This window comes from Macrotis lagotis, chromosome 2, assembly GCF_037893015.1.
Source record: "Macrotis lagotis isolate mMagLag1 chromosome 2, bilby.v1.9.chrom.fasta, whole genome shotgun sequence".
NCBI classification, from domain to species: domain Eukaryota; kingdom Metazoa; phylum Chordata; class Mammalia; order Peramelemorphia; family Peramelidae; genus Macrotis; species Macrotis lagotis.
Window position 1 is genome coordinate 129,970,985 of NC_133659.1, and position 24,864 is coordinate 129,995,848.

Here is a 24,864-nt window from a genome sequence, read left to right on the forward strand (position 1 = left end):
AAACTATTAACTTCTGCCCCCTGCAGAAGATACTTTGATAGATGATTCATAGTTTTCTTATTCCCCTCTTCTACTTCATTATCTTCCCCCTCATCTCCTGCATTATTGTTGTAAATTTATACATAAATATGTATGTAAGGATGTAGATAGATATGTATGCTTATTTGAATATACACATATGCATTCAAATATATTCATGCATATACATGTATAATATTCCTATTCATGAAATGCTGAGACTACATAGAACACAATTTAGGTAAAGCTTCTGTACTATGTAGCAACACCCAGTCATACCTGCTAAATGTGATTTGGAACCAAAAGGCTACAAACCAGGGGAAAACATTTTATATCTTAAAGAATATATCAAGGCAGCTAGGTGGCGCAGTGCATAAAGCACCGGCCCTGGAGTCAGGAGTACCTGGGTTCAAATCTGGTCTCAGACACTTAATAATTACCCAGCAGTGTGGCCTTGGGCAAACCACTTAACCCCATTTGCCTTGCAAAAACCTAAAAAAAAAAAAAGAATATATCTACAAAACACTTGAAGATTACATAGGAGAACCTTATTCCATAATTTGTAAAGATATATATGCCTTGAATAAATAAGAAAACAAGGCAGCTGATAAGGGAATATTCTCTTCCCCATTAGGATGAGGAGGTCCTCTTGTTCACTCCTTAATCTGAAAAGGCCAATCTAGGGCAGTGTTTTTACAAATATTTTCACTACATTTTGATACTTAAATGATGGGAAAGTTTTGACAGCTAAAAAAATATTGTTTTCCTTTCTCTTTTTCCAGCTACTTTACCGAACTTATTCCCAGAAAATGAATATGCTGATAGATTTAAACGTCCGTTCCCTGAAAATGAAAAATGGTCAGTCACATCAATTTTGTGATGAACCAATATATTCATAATATCTATTTTAAATTGGTTTATCACAGGTTTATCATAGTCTTTTGCATAATTATCAAAGAAATCTTTCTTTTATTATGCCTAACTGTTATTCTAATAAGTAGTGTTTGAGTTAATTGGACCAGAATCTTTACATGAGAAAAGAATAAATCATCATGAACTCTTTTCAGATTACTATAACCTGTTGCTATGAACTATTGTTGCTGTCATTGTTGTTTAGTTAAGTCCTCTTCAACTCTTCATGATCCCATTTCGATTTTTCTTGGCAAAGACACTGTACTGATTTGCCATTTCTTTCTTCAGCTCATTTTACAGATGATGATACCCTCAATATAAATAGAAAAATTTTGAGAAGTTGGAATAAGGTTGAAGACAATGATTTCCATTTTTGGTCATATTGAACTATAATTCCTTGGGATCAGGCTCAGAAAGCAGTTAATGATGAACTAGAATTCAGAAAATTGCTAACCCACTTGAACCCTACAATCTTTCCCTTTTTTGTGGCAGGCTAGGCACATTTCCTCCATGACCTATTTTTTTTCTAATCCAATTGATATATGAAGGAGGAATATACTTGTTCTGCTTGATCCCAGGAGACACAAAGTTGAAACAAGGACTAGAGGTTGCAGAGAGATGATGGTCAGCATAATGTAAAAAAAAAAAAATAACAAAAAATTCTCCTGTTAATGTGCTGACTAGATGAGGGGTTTTTTTTCTATTATATATTGTAGGAGGACTTCTGTTCAGGTATGGATTGCACTAAGTGACCTCAAAAACTCCTTCCTAGGAGCTAGGAAAAGGAAATTCAAAATTAGTGGCTTCTTAATTATTATGTTTTTCACATGAAACACTAAAAAGCAATATAGGAAAATAGCAATATAGGAAAAGTGCATTTTATCAGAGTTCATGAGTTTGAGGTCAGGAAGGCCCATGTTCAGATCCCAACTCTGAGACTTGCTCTGGGATCCTAAGCAAGGTACTTACCCTGTCAATTCCCAAGGTACCTCCCTAGGACTTATTCTACTAAGTCACAGATGTTACTGATCTTTTGATTGAGGAAATTTTATCAGCAAGAATTCCCTTTACTGATACTGACAAAATCACAGATGCCTCATTCTTGACTATTTAAAAATCAAGTTTCATCCTGGAAGAAAGGAAAACCTAAAGCTTGCAAATGTATTTGAAAGAGATGAACTAAATATTGTAAAGACTTAGACTATTTTGTATAATATTGTACCTTTTGAATAAGAAATAATTGTCACATGATCACTATTACAGAATTAAACAGTCTCAACCCTGAAGTTTTCATAACGATACTTTATTTAATGTCCCAGAAATATTAACAAGAACAATTTTTAAGCAGAAGTGTGTATCTAAGTAAATTAGTGAACTGATTTCTTTATTCTCCTTTTTCCAAATCCTTTTATTCTCCATTGCAAGTCTTTTCCAAGAACAGGAGGAGTCATTTTGGTTTCTTCAGAGAAATCCTGGGAAATTATGCTTAATGCTTGATAAGATTTTTGTATTTGCATTTACTTGGTCATTTGGAGGAACTTTGAAACGTGAAGATGAACATGAAGATGATGTCCTATATGGTGAAGGCCAAGGATTTCCAGCTCTCCTGAAAACAACCTATGATTTTGACAACCTCATTCATGAATTGTTTGAAGGAGATCCACCCTACGGTATGTTCTGACACATTCATGGAATTAAAACAAAAAGGGCATGTAATTTGAACTTTGAACTTTGTTTTCAATTTATTCTGAATCTTAAGTAAAACCTGTTTTGTGTTTCCACCTAAAAACCTTTCTTTAGAAAAATGTTTTAGCAATATCTTTTGAGTTTTTGTAAGTCCCCCCTGCCCTCAACTCAATTGTACCCCCCTTTATGACAGAAAAGATTTAAACAAAAATAAGAGGATTGGACTAGATAACTTATGAGGTCCTTTTTTTTGCTCAAAATCGACAATCCTATGAACAAACAACAGAGTGGTCACAACAGGAAATGTATACTTTCCCTTTTTAATTATTATTTCCCTATATAATTATAATTCCTTATTTCTTCATTGAAAGGAGAAAAGTACATTTTATCACCAGACATTTGCTCATTTTATTTCTTTTTGGTGATTTTTTTTCCAATGTATTCCTCTTAAAATAGGCAAAATAAAAATGTGAAGAAACCTGTAATTATACCATTTCACTTAATGAATGTCTAATTCAATCTGCAACTAATTGAAGACTTTGAAAGAGTTATAAGGAGTGTCAAAGTAGGAAAACCACATATGGATTTTGAATGAATAAATATGAAATTTCGTATAATGTGAAGACCATACCAGATAATACAAACTGTTAGGTGATTTTTTTAAAATTTCATTTATTTAAAGCAATGGGGTTAAGTGACTTGCCCAAGGTCACAAGTAAGCATTAAGTGTCTGAAATTGAATTTGAATTCAGGTCCTTCTGACTCCAGGGTCAGAGCTCTATCCACTGTGCCACCTAGCTGCCCCCGAAGTAGATGATTTTTTAACCCATATTTTACTTTGACACATTAAATGTTTTAAAGATGAAACTAAACTCACTTAATGTAATCTCCAATTCATTGTATGAATCTTTTTTTCTTTTTAAAAATTTTGACAAAAACCAGCTACTTTGCTCTCAGGTTTGTCAGCTTTCCCTTCAACAGCTTTTCTGACTACTATAATAACCAGATAATATAGAAGGGGTAGTAATATTTCGGGAGATGGCTTTAGGACTAAATCCAACTGAATCACACCAAGGTATTACATATGAATTCCTGATCACAAATGCCATCTTCCATCTTCTAGAAATGGGGAGAAAATCATGGTAATAATAAAGTGGATCCATGAATTTCTGACCTCAGCATTCATTTAAAATTCCTCTATAAATTATTTCTTTTCTGAATTTTCCTGACATTATTCCCTCTTTATTCTCTTCCTGCCTGTCTGATCACTCCTTTTCAGTCTCCTTTGCTAGTTCGTCATCAATATTCTTCCCCTTAACTGTAGGTATTCTATATTGTTCTCTCCTAGGACCCTTTCCCTTTTTCCCTCTAAACTCTTTCTCCTCTGAGTTTTTTAATCATCTCTTTACAAATAATCTTTAGAATTACATATATCTAGTCCTAGTCTCTCTTCTGAGCTTTAATCTTACAACATCAACTATTTATGGGTCATTTCAAATTGGATGACCAGGCAAACATCTGAAACTCAACATGTCCAAAAGAGGATTCACTGGATTTCTCGATATTCCAATCTACCCTCTTTTTGTTGAATCTATCCTTCTAGTCACCCAACTTCAAGTCCTCATTGTGACAAGGGACTCCTCACTCTCCCTCATTTCCTATATCCAATCAGTTGTCAAATCTTATCATTTCTACACATCAACTTTTATCATATTGCACCCCTTTTGTGTTACCACCTCAATTCAGCATCTCATTTTCTCTTGCCTCTCTCCTTCAAGTTTCTTCTCCAACTGATTTAAATACATTTAAATAAATCCAAAGATTTTCTAAAATGGTTTTCCTAAATCAGAATTATGTTGTTCTCCCCAATAAATTCCTCATCTCCTCTAGTATCAAATATGAAATCTTATTGGCATTAAAAATCTTTCATAAACTGGCTCTAGTCTACCTTTCCAGGCTTATGATAAATTACTCCCCTTCACACATTCTTATAACTAATATGTAGAGTGTTAGAAGTTTTGCTTTGTAAATATTATTTCATTTTATCTTCACTACAGACCAAGGAGGAAACTAGGACAGACTGCAACAGGTAACTACAAATGAGTCACAGATGATTACAAACTAGTGTTCCAGGCAGAATGAAACTAGAACTCCAATCCTCCTTACTCCAAGTCTATCACACCTAACTACCATGCCTCCAATTTGCTTTCCAGCTAATCTGAGCCGACTTCAATAGGGCTTCCTGAATGATGCTCTACCTCTCATCTACTTACCTTGGCACTGAATATAGCCCATGTCTGGAATGTATTCTTTTCTCCCTTATCCCTTTTAGAGTCATTAATCTACTTAAGACTCATCTCAAAATCACTTTTCATAGGAAACCTTTCCTCATCTCCCTAGAGTTCACCTTGCATCAATTTTATGTTTTTGTATTGTATATATATGAAATTGGTGTGGGAAAGAAGTGATATCCAGAACTAGGGTAGTAGCTATGTGAGTGGAGAATAGGGAATATATATGAGATTAGAAAGATGGTGACAAGAGAGGATCGTCTCTTAGGTGCTCTCTCATAAAACTTCTAAACTAAGGACTCTGACTAAATTTTCCAGAGACAGAACCCACAGAGGGACCCAGGGAGGCAGTTCTCCTACTCAAGGTAACCTGGAAAAGAGCAGAAAGGCTCTGCTCCCTGGGGTTGGAGGGGCGGCCCACCAGAGCTAAAGAACTTCAGCCTCCGGGAGGCAGCCCCAGGGCGCTGGGAGCTGGCTCACAACAGTGGGGGAGTTTCCTGATCTACAACCCGGGGAGCACGGGGCACAAATTGGGGGAATAGCGGGGGACCTCTGCCAGAGAGAGCACGTGGAGCCCAGCCCTCAGGGCACACAGCCAAGAGCATGGCCAAGGCAGTCCAGATCCAGGAAATAGAAGCAGGTGGAGCCTGGAAGCAGGAGCCCCCAGGGCATGAGCCTATTGAACCTAGGGAGGGAGCAAAGAGAGAGACTGCAGAGCTCTGTCCTCTGCCCCTGGAACAGGATGCTGGGGCTCTGACCACATTCAGATCCTGATCCCAGTCTAGGCCCCCCCATAGAACAGCAGGGCCCCCCCACCTCAGCCCTGTGACAGAGTGGGGCACATATGGTCATTCACAGACCAGAAGGGAGGACAGAGCCTCACACACTAAGACCCTTGTGGGAGTGTCCCAAAAGCTCAGGAAGCACCCCCAAAACAGGCTAAGGCTGGGAAAATGAGCAAGCAGAGAAACCAGAGGAAAACCACTGAGAAATATCTTGCCTGTGAGCACAAGAAGGATCAAAATACTCAGTCTGAAGATGAGGAAGCACAAGCTCCTGCATCTAAAGACTCCAAGAAAAACAGAAATTGGGATCAGGCTATGACAGAGCTCAAAAAAGAATCTGAAAATCAAATGAGGGAGTTAGAAGAAAAATTGGGAAAAGAAATGAGAGAGATGCAGGAAAAACATGAAAATGAAGTCAGCAGCTTAGTCAAGGAAATCCAAAAAATGCTAAAGAAAATAGCATGCTGAAAGTAAGGGCCAAGATGGCGGAGAGAAGACAGGCACAGTTCTAAAGTCTCCTGATCTCTTCCCCATCTATCACATGAAATAAACCTCTTAAAAGAAATCTGAACCAGGAAACCTAGAAAGAAAAGCCAGGAGAGGAAAATCTACCTCAGGATTTGTCTCCCGCAGCAGCCTGGCTAGGATCAGCCAGATCAGCAGCTGAATCGGAACTGGAAGTCTGAGGGCCCGAGAGCCGGACCTGCTGGATCAGCGCTGGGGCTGGATGAAGGGGGCTTGGGTCCGTGGGGAAGCAGAGGCGCTGGTGTTGGTGCTGTCCCCCTGGAGATTGGGGAAGGGGCTGTGGGGAGAGGTCTGGTGCAGGAGAGCTGTGGACACCATCCCTGGGCTCCTCAGGTCTGAGAAACTCTGAGCCCATGCCTCCATTGCACTGAGGCCTCCTCCCAAACAAAGGCATATTACTTCTGCCTCAGACCCAGGTGTGTGAGCAGAAGAACCAGCCCAGCTGAGGAATCACCTCAGGCCAGGATAAAGCCCACCATTGATTGAAGGCAAAAGAATTCAATAGCTCCAATTCCCTACCTCAAGCAAAGGGAGAAGGCCTCGCAACCAAGGTCACAAACACCCCAGAGAGAGTATCCAGCACCTCCTACTGGCCATCCAGAGAAACTGCACTCAGTAAATCCTTTAGAGATCCCAAGCCCAGGTGAACCAGCCCCACCCAACTCAAGGTCTTAGCATAATGAAGAAGGGTCAGTGGAAAGGTAGATTCATAGAAAAATTCCTGGAAGGGAAAGACCCCAACCCAGAGAGGCCTGGAACATCTGAGGAGAATACAATCTGGTCTCCAGCACAGAAAGACTTCCTTGAAGAAATAAGGAAGGAGTTTAAAAATCAACTGGAAAATTTGGAGGAGACAATTAATACCTTGCAACAAGAAAACAAAACCTTAGAAAGTAGAATTGGACAAACACAAAAGGAGAATAAACCTCTCAGATCATCAATTGGATAATTACAAAATGAGAATAATTCTCTCAGATTCTCAAATGAGCAAATGCAAAAAGAAATTAATTCTCTCAAAACCTCAGTTGGTCAAATGGAAAGCTCTTTCAAAAGTAGAATTGACCAATTGGAAAAGGTTAATGAAGAAAACTCCTCCACCCAAAAAATAATGGAGTCTACAGAAACTAATGACTCCATGAGACAGCAAGAGTCAGTTAAACAAAATCAAAAAATAGAAAAAATAGAAGCAAATGTGAAATACCTCATCAACAAAACCAATGACCTCAAGAATACATCGAGGAGGGGCAACCTGAAAACTATAGGACTTCCTGAAAACATTGAAGAGAAAAAAAGCCTGGACTTAATATTACAGGATCTAGTGATGGAAAACTGCCCTGACATCATCGAATCGGAGGGCAAAGTAGTTATTGAAAGAGTACATTGATCCCCACCAGAAAAAGATCCTAAAATGAAAACACCAAGGAATGTTGTGGCCAGACTCCAGAACTATCAGATAAAAGAGAAAATCCTGCAAGCAGCCAGAAAGAAGCAATTTAAATATCAAGGAGCCACAGTAAGGATCACGCAGGACCTGGCTGCATCAACTTTAAGGGATCAAAGGGCCTGGAATGAGATATTTCGAAGAGCACGGGAGCTTGGAATGCAGCCAAGAATCTACTTTCCTGCAAAGCTGAACCTTCTCTTCCAGGGAAAAAGAAGGACATTTAACGAAATGGAAGAATTCCAAAAATTTCTGATGAAAAGACCAGAGCTAAACAGAAAATTTGGATATCAAACAGAAGGTTCAAGAGACACATGAAAAGGTAAAAAAAAGGGGGGGGGTGGTAAAAGGAAAAAAATGCAATCCAGCAAGTTGAAACTGGCTATATCCCAGCATGGGGGGGGGGGGGCGGGGAGAGACTCTCATAAGTCCTGAGAAATGTAACTCTAATAGAGAGAATATACCAAGCCAGAAATGATAGACATCCATGACCTATCCATGAGACCGCTATCTAATGGTATGTAACTGGCTTTAACTCCACTGGGGAGAAAGACTCTAATAACTCTCAGGAATTTTGACTCTATTCAACAGAATATACTGAACTAGAAGGGACAGACACTCAGAATTTTCTATGACTTAGATAGAATGATCTAAAAAAAATACACTACCTCCCTAAAAAGGGGGAACAGGAAAGAGATGGGAGGAGGGAGGGGATTGAATGGGGCAAATTTCATTACACTAAGAGGTACAAAAAAACCTATGTTAATAGAGGGGAAGAAGGGAGTAGAGGAGAAACACCTGAATTTCTTCTCATCAGACTTGGCTTAAAGTCAACCTACACATACTCAGTTAACTTATAAAACATCTAACCTTTCAAGAATTAAAAGGGGAAAAGGGGAGGGGGGACAGAGAAAGGGAATGGGAGTGGAGGAAATAAGGGGAAATAACAAAAGGAAGGGAAGGGAACAGGGAAAGGGGAAAGAAAGGGGAGGGTGTGATATAGGAGGGCAAACACACTGAAGGGGGTGGTATTCAAAAACAAAATACTGGGGAATATGGATAAAAGGGGGGAAAGGGGGGAAAATACAAACAGAGGGAAGATAGCACAGAGGGCAATAAAGAATTAGTAATCATAACCTTGAATGTGAATGGGATGAACTCTCCTTTAAAACGTTAGCAAATAGCAGAGTAGATTAAAAACCAGAATCCTACAATATGCTGCTTACAAGAAACTCATTTGAAGCAGAGAGATACATATAGAGTAAAGGTAAAAGGTTGGAGCAAAATATATTTTGCTTCAGCTGAAGTAAAAAAAGCAGGGGTAGCAATCCTTATCTCAGACAAAGCAGCAGCAAAAATAGATAGCATTAAAAGAGATAAGGAAGGAAACTTTATCCTCCTAAAAGGTACCATAGACAATAAAGTCATTTCAATATTGAATATATATGCACCAAGTGGGACAGCACCCAAATTCTTAGAGGAGAAGCTGAAAGAATTACAGGAAGACATAGACAGCAAAACTCTACTAGTAGGAGATCTCAACCTCCCACTATCAGATCTAGATAAATCAAATCATAAAATAAACAAGAAAGAAGTTAAAGAGGTAAATAGATTGTTAGAAAAATTGGATATGGTAGACTCATGGAGGAAACTGAATGGGGATAGTAAGGAATATACCTTTTTCTCTGCAGTACATGGAACCTATACAAAAATTGAACATGTACTAGGACATAAAAACCTAATGATCAACTGCAGAAAGGCAGAAATAGTGAATACATCTTTCTCAGATCACAATGCAATAAAAGTCATATGCAATACTGAGCCAAGGAGATATAGACCCAGAGCAAATTGGAAACTGAATAACCTCATCTTAAAAAATGAGTGGACCAAAAAACAAATTATAGAAAGAATTAACCATTTTATCCTAGATAATGATAATAATGAAACAACATACCAAAACCTATGGGATTCATTCAAAGCAACTCTCAGGGGATATATTATAGCTCTAAATGCATATATGAATAAATTGGAGAAAGCGGAAATCACTGAACTAAACATGCAACTAAAAAAAATTAGAGAAAGAACAAATCAAAAATCCCTAATCAAATACCAAATTAGAAATTTTAAAAATTAAAGAAATTAATAAAATTGAAAGCAAAAAAACTATTGAATTAATAAATAAAACCAAAAGTTGGTATTATGAAAAAACCAATAAAATTGATAAACCTCTCATCAATTTGATTAAAAAAAGAAAGAAGAAAACCAAATTGCTAGTATTATAAATGAAAAAGGTGAACTCACCACCAATGATGAGGAAATTAAAGTAATAATTCAAATTTATTTTGCCCAACTTTATGCCAATAAATTTGATAATCTAAGTGAAATGGATGAATATTTACAAAAATATAAGTTGCCCAGATTAAATGAAAAAGAGATTAAATACCTAAACAACCCTATATCAGAAAAAGAAATTCAGCAAGCCATTACTGAACTCCCTAAAAAAAAATCTCCAGGGCCTGATGGATTCACAAGTGAATTCTACCAAACATTTAAGGAACAATTGGTTCCAATCCTATATAAACTCTTTGGAAAAATAGGGAAAGATGGAACTCTGCCTAACTCTTTCTATGAAACCAATATGGTACTGTTTCCTAAACCAGGAAGAGTTAAAACAGAAAGAAAATTATAGACCTATTTCCCTGATGAATATAGATGTAAAAATCCTAAATAAAATCTTAGCAAATTGACTACAACAAGTCATCACTAGGATAATACATTATGATCAAGTAGGATTTATTCCAGGAATGCAGGGTTGTTTCAATATTAGGAAAACTGTTAGTATACTCAATTATATCAATAACAAACCTATCAGAAACCATATGATCATATTGATAGATGCTGAAAAAGCTTTTGACAAAATACAGCATCCATTCCTATTAAATACACTAGAGAGTGTAGGAATAAATGGACTGTTCCTTAAAATAATTAGCAGTATCTATCTGAAACCATCAACAAGCATTATACTCAATACGGAGAGGCTAGAGGCATTCCCAATAAAATCAGGGGTGAAACAAGGGTGCCCATTATCACCACTACTATTCAATATTGTATTAGAAATGTTAGCATCAGCAATTAGAGAAGAAAAAGAAATTGAAAGAATTAGAATTGGGAAGGAAGAGACAAAACTCTCACTATTCGCAGATGACATGATGGTCTACCTAGAGAATCCCAAGAAATCATCTAAAAAACTACTGGAAACAATTAGCAATTTTAGCAAAGTTGCAGGTTATAAAATAAACCCCCATAAATCCACAACTTTCCTATATATGACTAGCAAGAAACAGCAGGAAGAGCTAGAAAGAGAAATCCCATTCAAAGTAACCTCAGACAGTGTAAAATACTTGGGAGTCTATTTGCCAAGACAGACTCAGAATCTTTTTGAAAACAATTATAAAACACTTCTCACACAAATTAAATCAGATTTAAATAACTGGGCAAATATCAACTGCTCATGGATAGGTAGAGCTAATATAATAAAAACGACAATTCTACCAAAACTAAACTATCTGTTTAGTGCCCTACCAATCAAAATCCCAAAAAATTACTTTAATGAGTTAGAAAAAATTGTAAGTAAATTCATATGGAGAAATAAAAAGTCAAGAATTGCCAGGAGTTTAATGAAAAAAATGCAGACGAAGGTGGCTTAGCACTACCCAATCTAAAATTATATTATAAAGCATCAGTCATCAAAACTGTTTGGTATTGGCTAAGAAATAGAGTGGTGGACCAGTGGAATAGACTAGGTGTAAAAGCAGGAGAGGATTATAGTAATCTGTTGTTTGATAAACCCAAAGAGTCAGGCCACCAGGATAAAAACTCCCTCTTTGATAAAAACTACTGGGATAATTGGAAGTTAGTATGGAAGAAACTTAGATTAGACCAACACCTCACACCCTTTACCAAGATAAGATCCAAATGGTTACAGGACATAGACATAAAAAAACAATACTATAAGCAAATTAGAAGATCAAGGACTAGTCTACCTGTCAGATCTATGGAAAGGGGAACAGTTTATGACTAAGGAAGAGTTGGAGAACATCACTAAAAATCAATTAGATGATTTCGATTACATTAAATTAAAAAGTTTTTGCACAGATAAAACCAATGTAATCAAGATCAAAAGAAAAGTAGTAAATTGGGAAACAATCTTTACAACTAATGATTCTAACAAAGGACTCATTTCTAAAATATACAGAGAACTGAGTCATATTTTTAAAACAAAAAGCCATTCTCCAATTGACAAATGGTCAAAGGATATGCAAAGACGATTTACAGATGAGGAGATCAAAGCAATCTATAGCCATATGAAAAAATGCTCTAAATCATTAATTATTAGAGAAATGCAAATTAAAGCTTCATTGAGGTACTACCTGACACCTCTCAGATTGGCCAGTATGACCAGGAAGGATAATGATCATTGTTGGAAGGGATGTGGGAAATCTGGGACACTATTACACTGTTGGTGGAGCTGTGAACTCATCCAACCCTTCTGGAGAGCTATTTGGAACTATGCCCAAAGGGCAACAAAAATGTGTATACCCTTTGACCCAGCAATACCACTACTGGGTCTATACCCTGAAGAGATAAGGAAAAAGGGTAAAAACATTACTTGTACAAAAATATTTATAGCAGCCCTGTTTGTGGTGGCAAAGAATTGGAAATCCAGTAAATGTCCTTCAATTGGGGAATGGTTTAGCAAACTGTGGTATATGTATGTCATGGAACACTATTGTTCTATTAGAAATCAGGAGGGATGGGATTTCAGGGAAACTTGGAGGGATTTGCATGAACTGATGCTGAGTGAGATGAGCAGAACCAGAAAAACACTGTACACCCTAACAGCAACATGGGAGTGATGTTCAACCTTGAAGGACTTGCTCATTCCATCAGCGCAACAAGTGGGAACAATTGTAGGCTGTCTGCAAAGGAGAGTACCATCTGTATCCAGATAAGGAGCTGTGGAGTTTGAACAAAGTACAAGGACTATTCCCTTTAATTGGGGGGAAAAAAACCCAGATGTCTTATTGTTTGATGTGGTTACCTCTGAGAATTCTGTTCTCTTTAAGGATATGATTTCTCTCTCATCACACCCAATTTGGATCAAGGTACAACATGGAAACAAAGTAAAGACTGACGGAGTGCTATCTGTGGGGTGGGGTGGGGGGAGGGAAGCAAGATTGGGGGAAAATTGTAAAACTCAAATAATATCTTTAATAAAAATTTTAAAAAAAGGAAAAAGAAAATAGCATGCTAAAAACCAGCTTAGGTCAAATGGATAAAACAGTTCAAAAAGTTATTGAGGAGAAGAATGCTTTAAAAAGCAGAATTAGCCAGAAGGAAAAAGAGATAAGAAAGGTCTATGAGGGAAACAAATCCTTCAGACAAAGAATAGAACTCAGGGATATTGATGAATTTATGAGAAATCAGAACTCAATATTTCAAAACCAAAAGAATGAAAAATTAGAAGAAAATGTGAAACATCTCATTGAAAAAACAACTGATATAGAAAACAGACTTAGGAAAGATAATTTAAAAATTATTGAAATACCTGAAAGTAATGATCAGGAAAAGAGCCTTGACATCATTTTCAAAGAATTACTACAGGAAAATTGCCCTGATATCCTAGAAGCAGAGGACAAAATAGAAATGGAGAGAATCCACAGATTCCCCCGAGAAAGAGATCCCAAAAAGCCAAGCCCCAGGAATATTATAGCCAAGTTCCAGAACTCCCAAGTCAAAGAGAAAATATTACAAGCAGCCAGAAGGACGCAATTCAAATACCATGGAGCTGCAATCAGGATCACACAGGACTTAGCAGCAACTACATTGGAAGCTCATAGGGCTTGGAATATAATATACTGGAAGGCCTAAGAGCTTAGAATGCAACCGAGAATCAACCACCCAGCAAAACTGAATGTGCTCTTCCAGGGGAAAAGATGGACTTTCAATGAACCAGGGGAATTTTAAATGTTCCTGTTGAAATGGCCAGAGCTGAACAGAAGGTTTGATTTTCAGATACAAGACTCAGGTGAAGCATAGAGATTGGAGGAGAAGGGGAAATATGAGGGATTTAATGATGATGAACTGCATATATTCCTGTATAGAAAAATGACACTGATAATACTCATATGAACCTTCTCAATTAACAGAGCAGGTAGAAGGAACTTTTATAGATGAAGCACAGGAGAAAGCTGAATTTGAAGACAAAATATGGTGTAAAAATGGAGTCAATAGAAAAGAGGGAACTGTAATGGGAGAAAGAAAAAGGAGAGGGGGAATAGGCCAAGATATTTCATATATTAAGATTTTTCTTTATTACAATGAGCTATTGCAATGATATGGAAAGGAGGAAGGCAAGGGGGAATGAGGGAATCTTCACTCTCATCAGAGGTGGCCAGGAAAGGAAACAGCATATATACTCCATGGGGTATAGACATCTGGAGTAAGAAGGAGAGAGGGGGTATGGGGAAGGGGGGAAGGGGGGGATGTGAATGAAGGAGGAGAGGAAGGACCATGGGGGGAGAGTGGTCAGATATAACACATTTTCTATTTTACTTCTTGCAAGGGGCTGGGATTGGATGGCCTATCCGGGACCATAGGGCCCGGTGGATGCTGGGCCTAAGGGGTGGTATGGGGGCTCAGGGCCTCTTGGCCCCAGGACCAGGGATCTGTCTGCTGCACCACTCAGCTACCCTACAGTAGAGTCAGTGAAAGGAGAAAGAAAATATAGTACATGGTAGTGGAGAAACACAAAAGGAGGGAGTTGAGATCAGCAATGGCAATGGAAAAATTTGGAAGTAACTTTTGTAATGGACTTATCATAAAGAATGTGATCCACCCGTGACAGAGTTGGTGGTGTTGGAACACAGACAAGCACATTTTTATTATTATTATTTTGGGGTGGGGTACAGGGCAAATGGGGCTGGGTGGCCTGCCTGGGGCTACATAGCAGGGTAATCCTTGGGTTTCTGAGGCCGGATTCGGACCCGGGTGCACTGGGCTCAAGAGCCAGTGTTCTGTCTGCCACCCAGCCTCCCCTACTATTATTACTATTTTATTTTAGGTCTTATTTTTTCTTTTTTTCTTTTTTTTTTTTTTTGGTTTATGCAGGGCAGTGGGGTTGGGGTGGCTTGCATGTCATACAGCTGGGTGATTGTTGGGTGTACGGGGCTGGATATGGGCTTGGGTGCTCCTGGCTCCAGGGCTGGTGCTCCTCCCACTGTGCCACCTGGTCATAACTACAATTATTACTATTAATTGTTTTTAATTTTAATTTTTTTTCTCTCCCCTTTACTTTATCACTCAAGTGAGTCTATATTTGGGGGAGTATTTTGTTTACTCTTAAACAAAAATATGCTATTAATGTATAAAAAATTGTACAAAATGAGAATAAATAAATATTAAATTAAAAAAAAGAATTGACAAACAATTGCATATGTAGGGTAAATGACAATAAGAAGTGAAAGATGACACCAGGATTGTGGACCTGGATAACTGAGAGGATGGTAGTGTCTTCAACAGTATTAAGAAACTTTAAAAGTGAAAATGGCTGAGGGAGAGGAAGAAAATTAATTCTGATTTATATATGTCTAATTTGAAGTGCCCGCAGGACATCCAGTATAAAAGGCAACTAGTAGATGGGATTAGAGTTTAGGAAAGAGACAAGGACTGGAAATATAGACCTAAGAATCATCTTAATAGAGATAATAATTTAACTCCCAAGGACTGATGAGATCACCAAGCAAAAGTGTAGAGAGAGAAAAGGACAACCTTGTAAGACAACTACAGTTAGAGGGAATGACGTGAATAAAGATCCAGTAGGGGATACTGAGGTATGGTAAGATGAAAGAAAGGAGGGAGAAAGAGGGAGAGATAGAATAAAATCATGAAAACCCAGGGAAGAGAGAGTAAGAAAAAGTGATGGAAAGTGTCAAACGATGTTGACAGAGTAAAGGACTTAGAAAATCCATCAGATTTGGTAATTAAGAATGAGAGGAGATAAAATTGAATCACCCATGATCAACCTTAATGGACTTGCTCATTCTATCAGTGCAACAATCAGACACAATTTGGAGATATCTGTGATGGAGAATACCATCTGTATCCAGAGAAAGAATTGTGGAGTTTGAACAAAGACCAAAGACTATTACCTTTAATTTAAAAAAAAAAAACCATTATCTTATTATGAAATTTTGCTATCTCTTATACACTATTTTTTCCTTAAGAATATGATTTCCCTCTCATCACATTCAACTGAGATCAATGTATACCATGGAAACAATGTAAAGAATTACAGACTGCCTTCTGTGTGTGGGGGGGGAAGCAAGATTGGGGGAAAATTGTAAAATAATTAAAATGTAAAATAAATCAAATCTTTCTTTAAAAAAATTGAATCACCCAGTATAAATATTTTTTTCAAGGAGTTTGGTAGTGGAAAAGAGACATGGCAATAGCTAGAAGTGATGGAAAGATCAAATGAGTGCTGAGTTTTTTTTTAATCATGGCGATTTGGGTATTTTTAGTTAGCAGGGAAATAATCAGCAGATAAAAATTCAAGATTAAAGAGTAGGACCAGCAGTGAAATTGATTTGTAAAATGTAAGTTTTACAGGTCTGACTTTAGCAAGAAGGGCTATCTCTTTGACAGACTAGAATGAAAGAAGAAATAATTGGAAATTATGTCAGATGTACATGAGATGGGAGAAAAGGGAGAAAAGGGGAGTTCTTGGAATATGACCTCAATATGCCTTATTTTTAATGATATATGAGGCAAAGTCTTTTTTGCAGAATGGGAGTATCATAGAAGGCATAAGGCAGGAGTTAAAGGACTGTCTGCTTCATTGAAGGCCCTGTTGAGATAACAAATTTGTAGTGGACTCACTCTAAATGGTTTCATAACTTTTTCCAGCTCTATTTAGAAGTGTATGAATAGGAATGAGGGAAATGAGGAATAGGAGCAGAAAAATCTATAGTTAGAATATGACCAAATATGAAATTTATTCTCTTTTTCAGGGAAAACAAATGAACAACTTTGCCTTCCCTCTGTTGTCAATATAATCCCTTGATTCTTGAACAAAGATTCTATTACTTTATCCTCCTTTTTCTCCCAACTTTGCTTTTAAAAAAAAACATTTTGTTGTCCTAAGTTTTCCTTATTAGGCTCAGTTCATTCTTAATATTTCTCATGTTGTGTTAACAGCACCTGAACACACTCTTATTCACCTGTTCCTACCCAAGCTTGTTTTGATCTTCTGTACATTTGGTTTTGGTTTTTGCAAGGCAATGGGTTTAAGTGAGTTGCCTGAGGTCACACAGCTAGGTAATTATTAAGTGTCTGAGGCCAGATTTGAACTTAGATTCTCTTGACCAGTGCTCTTTCCACTGCACCACCTAATTGTCCCTGTACATTTGTTTTTAAAATCTAAGTTGATTGGTGAGTTCCCCTTGGATTGTTCAAACTGTAACCAATCCTGTTTATAATAGTTTCCCTTTGTGTCTTCAGAGTTTTGTTTTTAAACATCTCCCATACCTCCTGACTTCTCCATGGGAGTCTGAATCCTTTGAAAACTACATTACCAAGATCTAGGGTACATGTAAGATTATGCCTAGAATTTCCTTCTCTAACATAATTTCTATAATGGAGTAATCACTTCCTCCCACCCCTAGTTCCTATCATTTCCTGCCTAGCCACCTGTATTTCCCTGTTAGTGAGAATCAGTCCCACAACAAAATTTCTCCTTGTTTGTTTTTCCTTTTTAAAGAAAGAAAATATCATTGCAAATTAGTAACTTAGTGTTTCTGGGGTTTTTTCTTCAGAGAAATAGTTCTAGAAAGGGTCTGGGTAATCAAAGTGTTATATCACTAACAGAATGCTTTTCTATTAGACTTGTTTTCTATTTTTCTAAATTCATTTATTTCCTCTTTCAATCTCCAATGACAAAATTATTTTTGCTTCTCCCTCTTTTGATCTTTACACAAATAGTGTCTTATTCTTCTCCTCTGTGCCTAGATTTCTGTTTATTCATAGGCCTTCTTAATATATAATGATACTCCCCTTCTCATGTCACCTACTGTTTCTTACTAATAAAGTATATTTAACCAAAATTAAGGCAAAATCATGGGTTTCGTTCCACTAACTTATAGTTATAAGGTCAAATTTGCTTCCTTGCATTAAGAACTCTATTTCTTTTCTTGTGTGTTGCCTACAATTTTAGCATTTTTATGTGTGCTTTTGAGGCTATGGGTTTCACTGCTATCTCTTTTTCTTATTTTTTTTCTCTCCTGTAAAAGTCTGTGTGTCTCTAGAAGAATAACTGCTGCTTCTCTAGTCGTCTTCATAAATATAAAATCATTTCATTTGATATTATAGAGAATTATTAAGCAATTAGTTCTATAGTTGCATTTACCAAGAAATTTCATATGATTTTGATATGTTTATTAGATACTTCATTGGAGGAAAGTCTTTGAAACTTTGTTTTTCCTCTTAAAGCAACAAATACTATTTTACAATTCAGTGGGATCTTGTATTTTTGGTACTTTTTTAGTCAACTTTCTGACCATAAATATATGGCCTGTTTTAAAAGAAATCATTCTCAATATAACTGGCAAAATGGTGGAAAAGTTGCTTTCCACAAAATTCAGTAACCACAAAAACTCATTAAAAGGAATTATTTGCCAGATATAGAATTGTTATTTATAGAAATTTATAGAAAATATAGAAAAAAATACATAGAATTTTATTCTATATATTCAATTTATAGAAAAAAGGAACTGATTTTTTAAAAGCATTCTATTTAAACATACTTTAAAATAATAGATCATTGATAAATTATGATTGCAGTTGAATTACATTAAAATTTTAACAAAATCAAACTTTTTCTACAACACATACCAACTTAAAGTACAATTTTTATGTTTTATATTATCATTACTTATTTCTGTCTAAAGATATACTTTTTTTAGGTTTTTGCAAGGCAATGGGGTTAAATGGCTTGCCTGCCACACAGATAGGTAATTATTAAGTTCTGAGGTCAGATTTGAACTCAGGTACTCCTGACTCCAGGGCCAGTGCTCTATCCACTGCACCACCTAGATGACCCTAAAGACACACTCTTAATGGATAATATTTTTATAAAATTATAATGATTAGATTAAATTAGCTTAAATTAATGATTTATTAATAAATTAATTTATTTTTATTATTACTAAATTAATAGCTTAAATCATGATTAAAAAGTGATTAGTTTAATAATAAGGCATAAATAATCATTTTAATTTATATTCCATTTTTCCCATGTATAGGATGCATGTTAATTTGGGGGCCCAAAATTTGAAAAAAAAAATGTATTACAGAAAGTTATTGTACTCAAATCTTATTCATCATAAAATTCATATAACTCTTCATCGCGTCAAAACTTCTATCCATTAGCTTGTCCTCTGTGTTTAATGATAAATCACTGTCTTAGGAGAGGCTCTGCCTGCTCTCCTGCCTGTGCTCTGGTCTGGTTGACCATAAGCTCTCCTGGGCAAGTCTGGTACAGGGACATATGCTTAGTCCATTCCATTTCATGAACCTTAAGCACCAGTTGTGTCCTCCTTGGAAATCAGCCACTTATTTTTCATCAGCAATTCTTCTGGTCTCATGCTGAACCATCTTTGTGAATACAGGAATTTCAATGGCCCTTTGCTCTTCAATCCATCTCTTCAATTGCTTCTCTAACTCAGGCCATATGTCTGCCTCGCCTCTCATGACCTTCTTCTGCCAGGACATTTCCAGTAGGGATTTTTCTTCCAGTAGCCAGTCTCAGATTGTTTTCTCAGTTAGAGGAGGATCAACCTGACCTTCAGCAGCATGATTGCCATTCACTTTTGCAAACTGAATCACTTTGAACTTGAACTCAGCACTGAGACATTTCTGGGTAGAACATGGCAAAACATCACCTAATATACCAGAAACAAGGAGCACAAAGACAAGCAGCATGAAAAAGCAGGAAATGAAAATTTTTAAAAATCTACAACCATTGTATAAGATGCTACCAGTTTTTAGACCCAAAATTTTTCAAACAAAGATGCATCTTGGTAGTATTTTGAAGTATCCAAAGTGCTTTACATTTAATTAATAACACTCATGTCACAGAGATACAAGATGAGTATCAAAAACTCATTTTCAAGTCTGTATTCCATAGTTTCTGAAATACATACCATAAATGAACCATGGGAAGAAGTGCAGCACAGTAGAAAAAAAGAATATGCTCGAGACTGAAAGGATGCTATATTAGTGATACAGCACTTTGATTATCCAGACCCTATTTCTCTGAAGGAAAAATCCCCAGAAAAACTATAAGTTCCTGATTTACATTGGTGATATTTTCACTCTTTAAAAAAAGGAAGAGAAACAAATAAAATTTAAATATTCAAATCCTATTTAGGATAATCAGGGATTCAGTGGATTGAACTCTGGGGCTCTAGTCAGGAAGTCCTGAGTTCAAATCTTCCCTCAGACCTTTACTTTTTACTAGGCAAATCATTTAACTTTCTTTGTCTAAATTTCCTTATTTGTAAAATGAGGATAATAATAGCACCTATCTCCCAGGGATCTTCTAATGATAAAATAAGATAATATTCACAGTGTCTAAAATAAAGCTATTATTATCAATAAGGCAAGTAACTTAATCTTTTTTTGGACTTCAGTTTCCTCAATTGTAAAATGACTAGGTTGGAGTAGATGATCTCCAAGGGTCCTTCCAACACTTGATCTATAACTTAATCTCATGATACTCTTTCTTATGTGTTTTTGCCTCTTTCTCATATTTTTAGGCATTCGCTTACCAAAAGGACAACGTTCTGTCTTCAGTTATTTTGTGGACTTACAGACTTGTGATTTCATACCTTGGTCAAACTTAATTCCTTCTTTAGACAGTTTAGGTAAGATTAATTTTGATAATCTGTATAATTATCTAACATTTAAGGTTTGCAAAGGACTTTATAAATATCACCTTTTTGTTGTCCTAAAGTTCCAAGAGCTATTTTCCGGATAAGGGAATTGAGGTAGACATAGGTTGGATCACAAAGCTAGTTAAATATCTGAGACTTTATTTGAACTTAATTCTTTTGATTATAGACCCAACAATCTATCCATTGTCTCACCTAGCTTTTGTTTTAATTATTGTCTGTGACTTTAAAATTAATAACTAAAATCTTGAAATATATCTGTAGAGAAATTTCTTGATATCTTTATATACAAAAATTATTGTTGAGGGTTTTTTTGTTTTGCTTTAAACTTGGATATGTTTAAAAAGTTATACTCTAATAACTGTAAGCTATCCTTGGAAGTTTTCTGAGTAAAGCAAGTTATAAAACATCAAGGGTTCTCTAGGCAATTGATAATTTAACTTATGACATTATGAAATGGGCATGCCTGGTTCCTTGGATTTTCAGTGAGAAAGATCATGATTGGCAGCAGGAAATTGGGCAGTATTCACCCTTTAATTAAGTACATAGGGTACAGAGGCAAGTGACAAAGGAGCCAAAGAAGCAGATGGCATGGGGACAAGGGATGGAAAAGTAAAGGAAGACAGGCAGTATAGGGAAAAGAATGGGCAAAGAGAGAAAGACAAAAAGAATCATTCATGTATCCATAGAAGATGGAAGTGCTGGGGCAGAGGAAAGCAGTTTAAGGTCTCATTTCATAGAGTTCTTGGGGGGATCAGACCAACTCCTCTCTGAGCCACCTTGAAGTTAGTGCTTCCAAATCATCAGTAAAATTTTAAAGTTAACATCCACATTATCTCAGTTATCAGCACTTTTTTGATGTTTTCTGATCCAGTACTGCAAAGACCTAGAATTTATTTGGGATTTATATATCATAAGACCAGAAAGTTCTGATAGTCACTCCTAGATGACTTCAGCTGAGTCATCATATATTACCAGACTGAATTTTAGTTAAATTCATTGCTCAGTTAATTCAGTAAATTTTGTTCCTTTGATCCTTTGGCCAGTTTGTATGTGATTTTGCTCCCTCTTTGCAAGTTTATTTCTTGTTGTTGTCCCTTTATGTTGGCTACTATAAATGTACTCTACTGACTGGAAAATTTTAGCACATCTACCCATTACTAAGGAAGCTTCAGTGTCTGTGTTTCAAAATAAGAGGTTCATAAACTACTGAAAGGTGATGCAAAAATGAGAGTACTTCTCCATAAGTGAGTGGCTATAAGAGGTAGGAAAGAAATGGACATAGACCTAGATTTGACTGGCAGCAGAAATGTTGTTCAGGAAATGATGATGATTTTCTAACAAATGCTCAAATATGGTAAGGGTTGTTCCTCTCAGTTGTCAGTCTTCTGTCTATGGATAAAAGCTTGACAGGCTATCAGTGTATATAAATGGGTGTGACCTGAATCTGAAAGGACTCTTTTTATGAAGATTTTGACAACAAAGAAATGAGAGGTTATCCCTGAAGACTTCTCAGTCTAAGTATGGAATTTCAAAGTGGTGTTCTATTAAAACACTTGGAAATGTAGTGTTAGATTAACAATTATTGAAACTATCTAAGAATTAGTACATGAAGCATTGTATTGAGGTTTTATATTTCTTTAAAGCTTGCTCTCAATTATGTCATTTATTTAGATGTCATTTATTTATTATAATTAGTATAATGACATATTTAATTTTTAATTTTTTATATTTTAAATAATATAATTATTTAGATAATCCTACTAATAACAGTTAATATTTCTACATAGTTTGTTAAATACTGAACTCTACATTATAAAAAAGACATATGTGATTTGAAAAAAGGTCCTCCCTCTTTTTTATTTCTTCTTCCTTCTTCTTCTTCTTCCTCCTCTTCTTTCTTCTTCTTCTTCTCCTCCTCTTTCTCCCCCCTCCTTCTCCCATTTATTCCCTCTCCCCCTTCTCACATCCTCCAATAAGCAATCATAGGTGTTTGAACCACAAGGCCATAACCAAGACATCACAATACACATGATTTGCTTTGCGTCTCCTAATTATAGATGAAGTACATAGAATAAAATAGTTTCCTGAATATTGGCTTCTAAAACCTTAATGTCTAAAAAAATTGATATATTCTTTAAAAGTATAGTGCTTGCTGAATAGTTTGTCTCTTGGTCCAGATCTATGAATCATCTGGTAATGAGTCTTTAGTCAAAGAGTAAGCTCTGACTATTGCCATACTAAAGAAGTTCAAATACAAGCTTCTTCTCTGGTCTTTAATACCTTTAGTTAATGAAGAGGCATAAACTAGTTTCTTGTGTTCTTGGAGAAAAATCTAGATAGAGAAAAATTGGGTCACATAAATTGCTATTAGTGAATAATCTCAAAGATTGAACTTGGTCTATCTGATAGACATTTATACTGATATCAAAATAATAGTATGGCATGGATCAATTTAACTACTTAATACTGGTTCAAGAAAACTGGAAAAGTAAATCACTGGGAAAGACTACAAGAACAAGCAGCTGAAGTAATTGAAAAGAGTAGACTATTATCTGATAAATCCAAGAATATAAATTAGTGGGGGAAAAGACTCCCTTTTGACAAAAAAAAAAGACTGGGAAAAACTAAAAAGTAGTTTGGTAGAAATTATCTTATGCCATATTCTCCAAAAAGTTTAAAAATATATGTTGTCATAATATAAAAGGTAATATAAATAAAAGGCATCAGAAGAGAACAAGATATAGTAATTTTTATATTTATAGCTATGGGAAAAATTCTCAGCCATACTGAGAATACTTTTTATAAAGAGAAAAAAAGGATTCAGAAAAGAAAAATATGACAGGTTTAGTCACAGAAAACTAAAAAGACCCTTTACATAAATAATCAACAAAGACAGAATAAGAAGAGAAATTGTAGCATAGAAAACACATTTTAATTAACATCACTTTAAAAAATGTAATATCAGAGATGCTTAGGGAATTGATACAAATATCAAATACCAAGGCATTCCCCCAGGGATAAATAAATGGTCAAAAGACATAAAGTTTCCAAAGAAAATTGCAAACCAAAAAAAATGTGAAAACATGCTCTCAAAGAAAAGGAAATCAAAGATAAGAAAAATACAAATAAAAATAACTGAGATTTTACCATATACTCTGCACATTGGCCATAACAAAAAAAATAGAAATAGTAAAAGTTTGAAGGTTTATGTGAATTGATTCAGCCATTCTGGAATGCAATTTGGAATTATATATTTATATTTTCTAAATATTGTGAAGATGCCAAGTTAATCCTCTTTCCCAATCATCTCACTCTTGAGCACATTCCCAAAGGAAGTCAAATTTATAGAAATATTCTAAGCAGCACTTTTTTTGTGGCACAGACACAAAGTAAATACCCATTATTAGTGAATGGCTGAAAAGATGGGCAAATTATCATAATGGAGTATTGTTTTGAAGTAGAATATAAGGAATTCAGAGAAATATAGAAATATTATTAATTCATATAAAGTGAAATAATCCATAAAAGAACTATTTTCATAACTACCACAAGGTAAATAAACAGATCACAAAAAGGAAGCTTAACTCTAAGTAAATGAAAACAACAAAAATCCTAGAGAATGACTGCCTTTCTTCACATCAAAGAATTAGGGAATACTATGATAAAATATTGTATGCATGATACTGAGTCCATTGTGCCAGACCACATTCTGATTTAGAAATAGAATATTCCAGTACTAAATAAATAAATATTTATTTATTAAGAGCTAGGTACTATGCTAATCCTTGATGAAGGTCTTGGACTTTCCCCAAAAAAATTTCAAAATTTATTAATAAATATTTATTAAGTATCTAATATTTGCCAGGTACTGTGTGCTAACCCCTGATAGAGATTTCATATCCTCTACCTCAATTTTTAAAAATATTAATAAATACTTAATAACTGCCTAGTTATATGCCAGATATTATGCTACTCTTTGATGATGACCTTGTACCTTTCCCCCATGAAAAAAAATTTCATTCAGGTCATCTTCCCTCAAAACAAATCTATAAAAGATATGTAGGGATTAATGATGTGAAATTGCTTTTACTTCCAGGATCCTCCAGACTAGAAGACAAAAGTTAAATGTAGAAGTCAAAGCCTTTGCCTTCTGCCCTACTCTTACTTACTGTTAATCTGTCAACAACAATCAC

At 35.7% G+C, this 24,864-nt stretch overlaps 1 protein-coding gene across 1 annotated transcript in view; it reads left to right on the top strand.

Annotated features, from left to right (window-relative positions):
* DNAH14 (dynein axonemal heavy chain 14) overlaps positions 1-24,864 on the top strand; it is a 577,586-nt gene that overhangs the window by 360,030 nt on the left and 192,692 nt on the right. Inside the window, 3 exon segments of the mRNA XM_074220908.1 lie at positions 801-876; positions 2,356-2,600; positions 20,534-20,641. Of these exon segments, the coding sequence (XP_074077009.1) occupies positions 801-876; positions 2,356-2,600; positions 20,534-20,641 (429 nt within the window).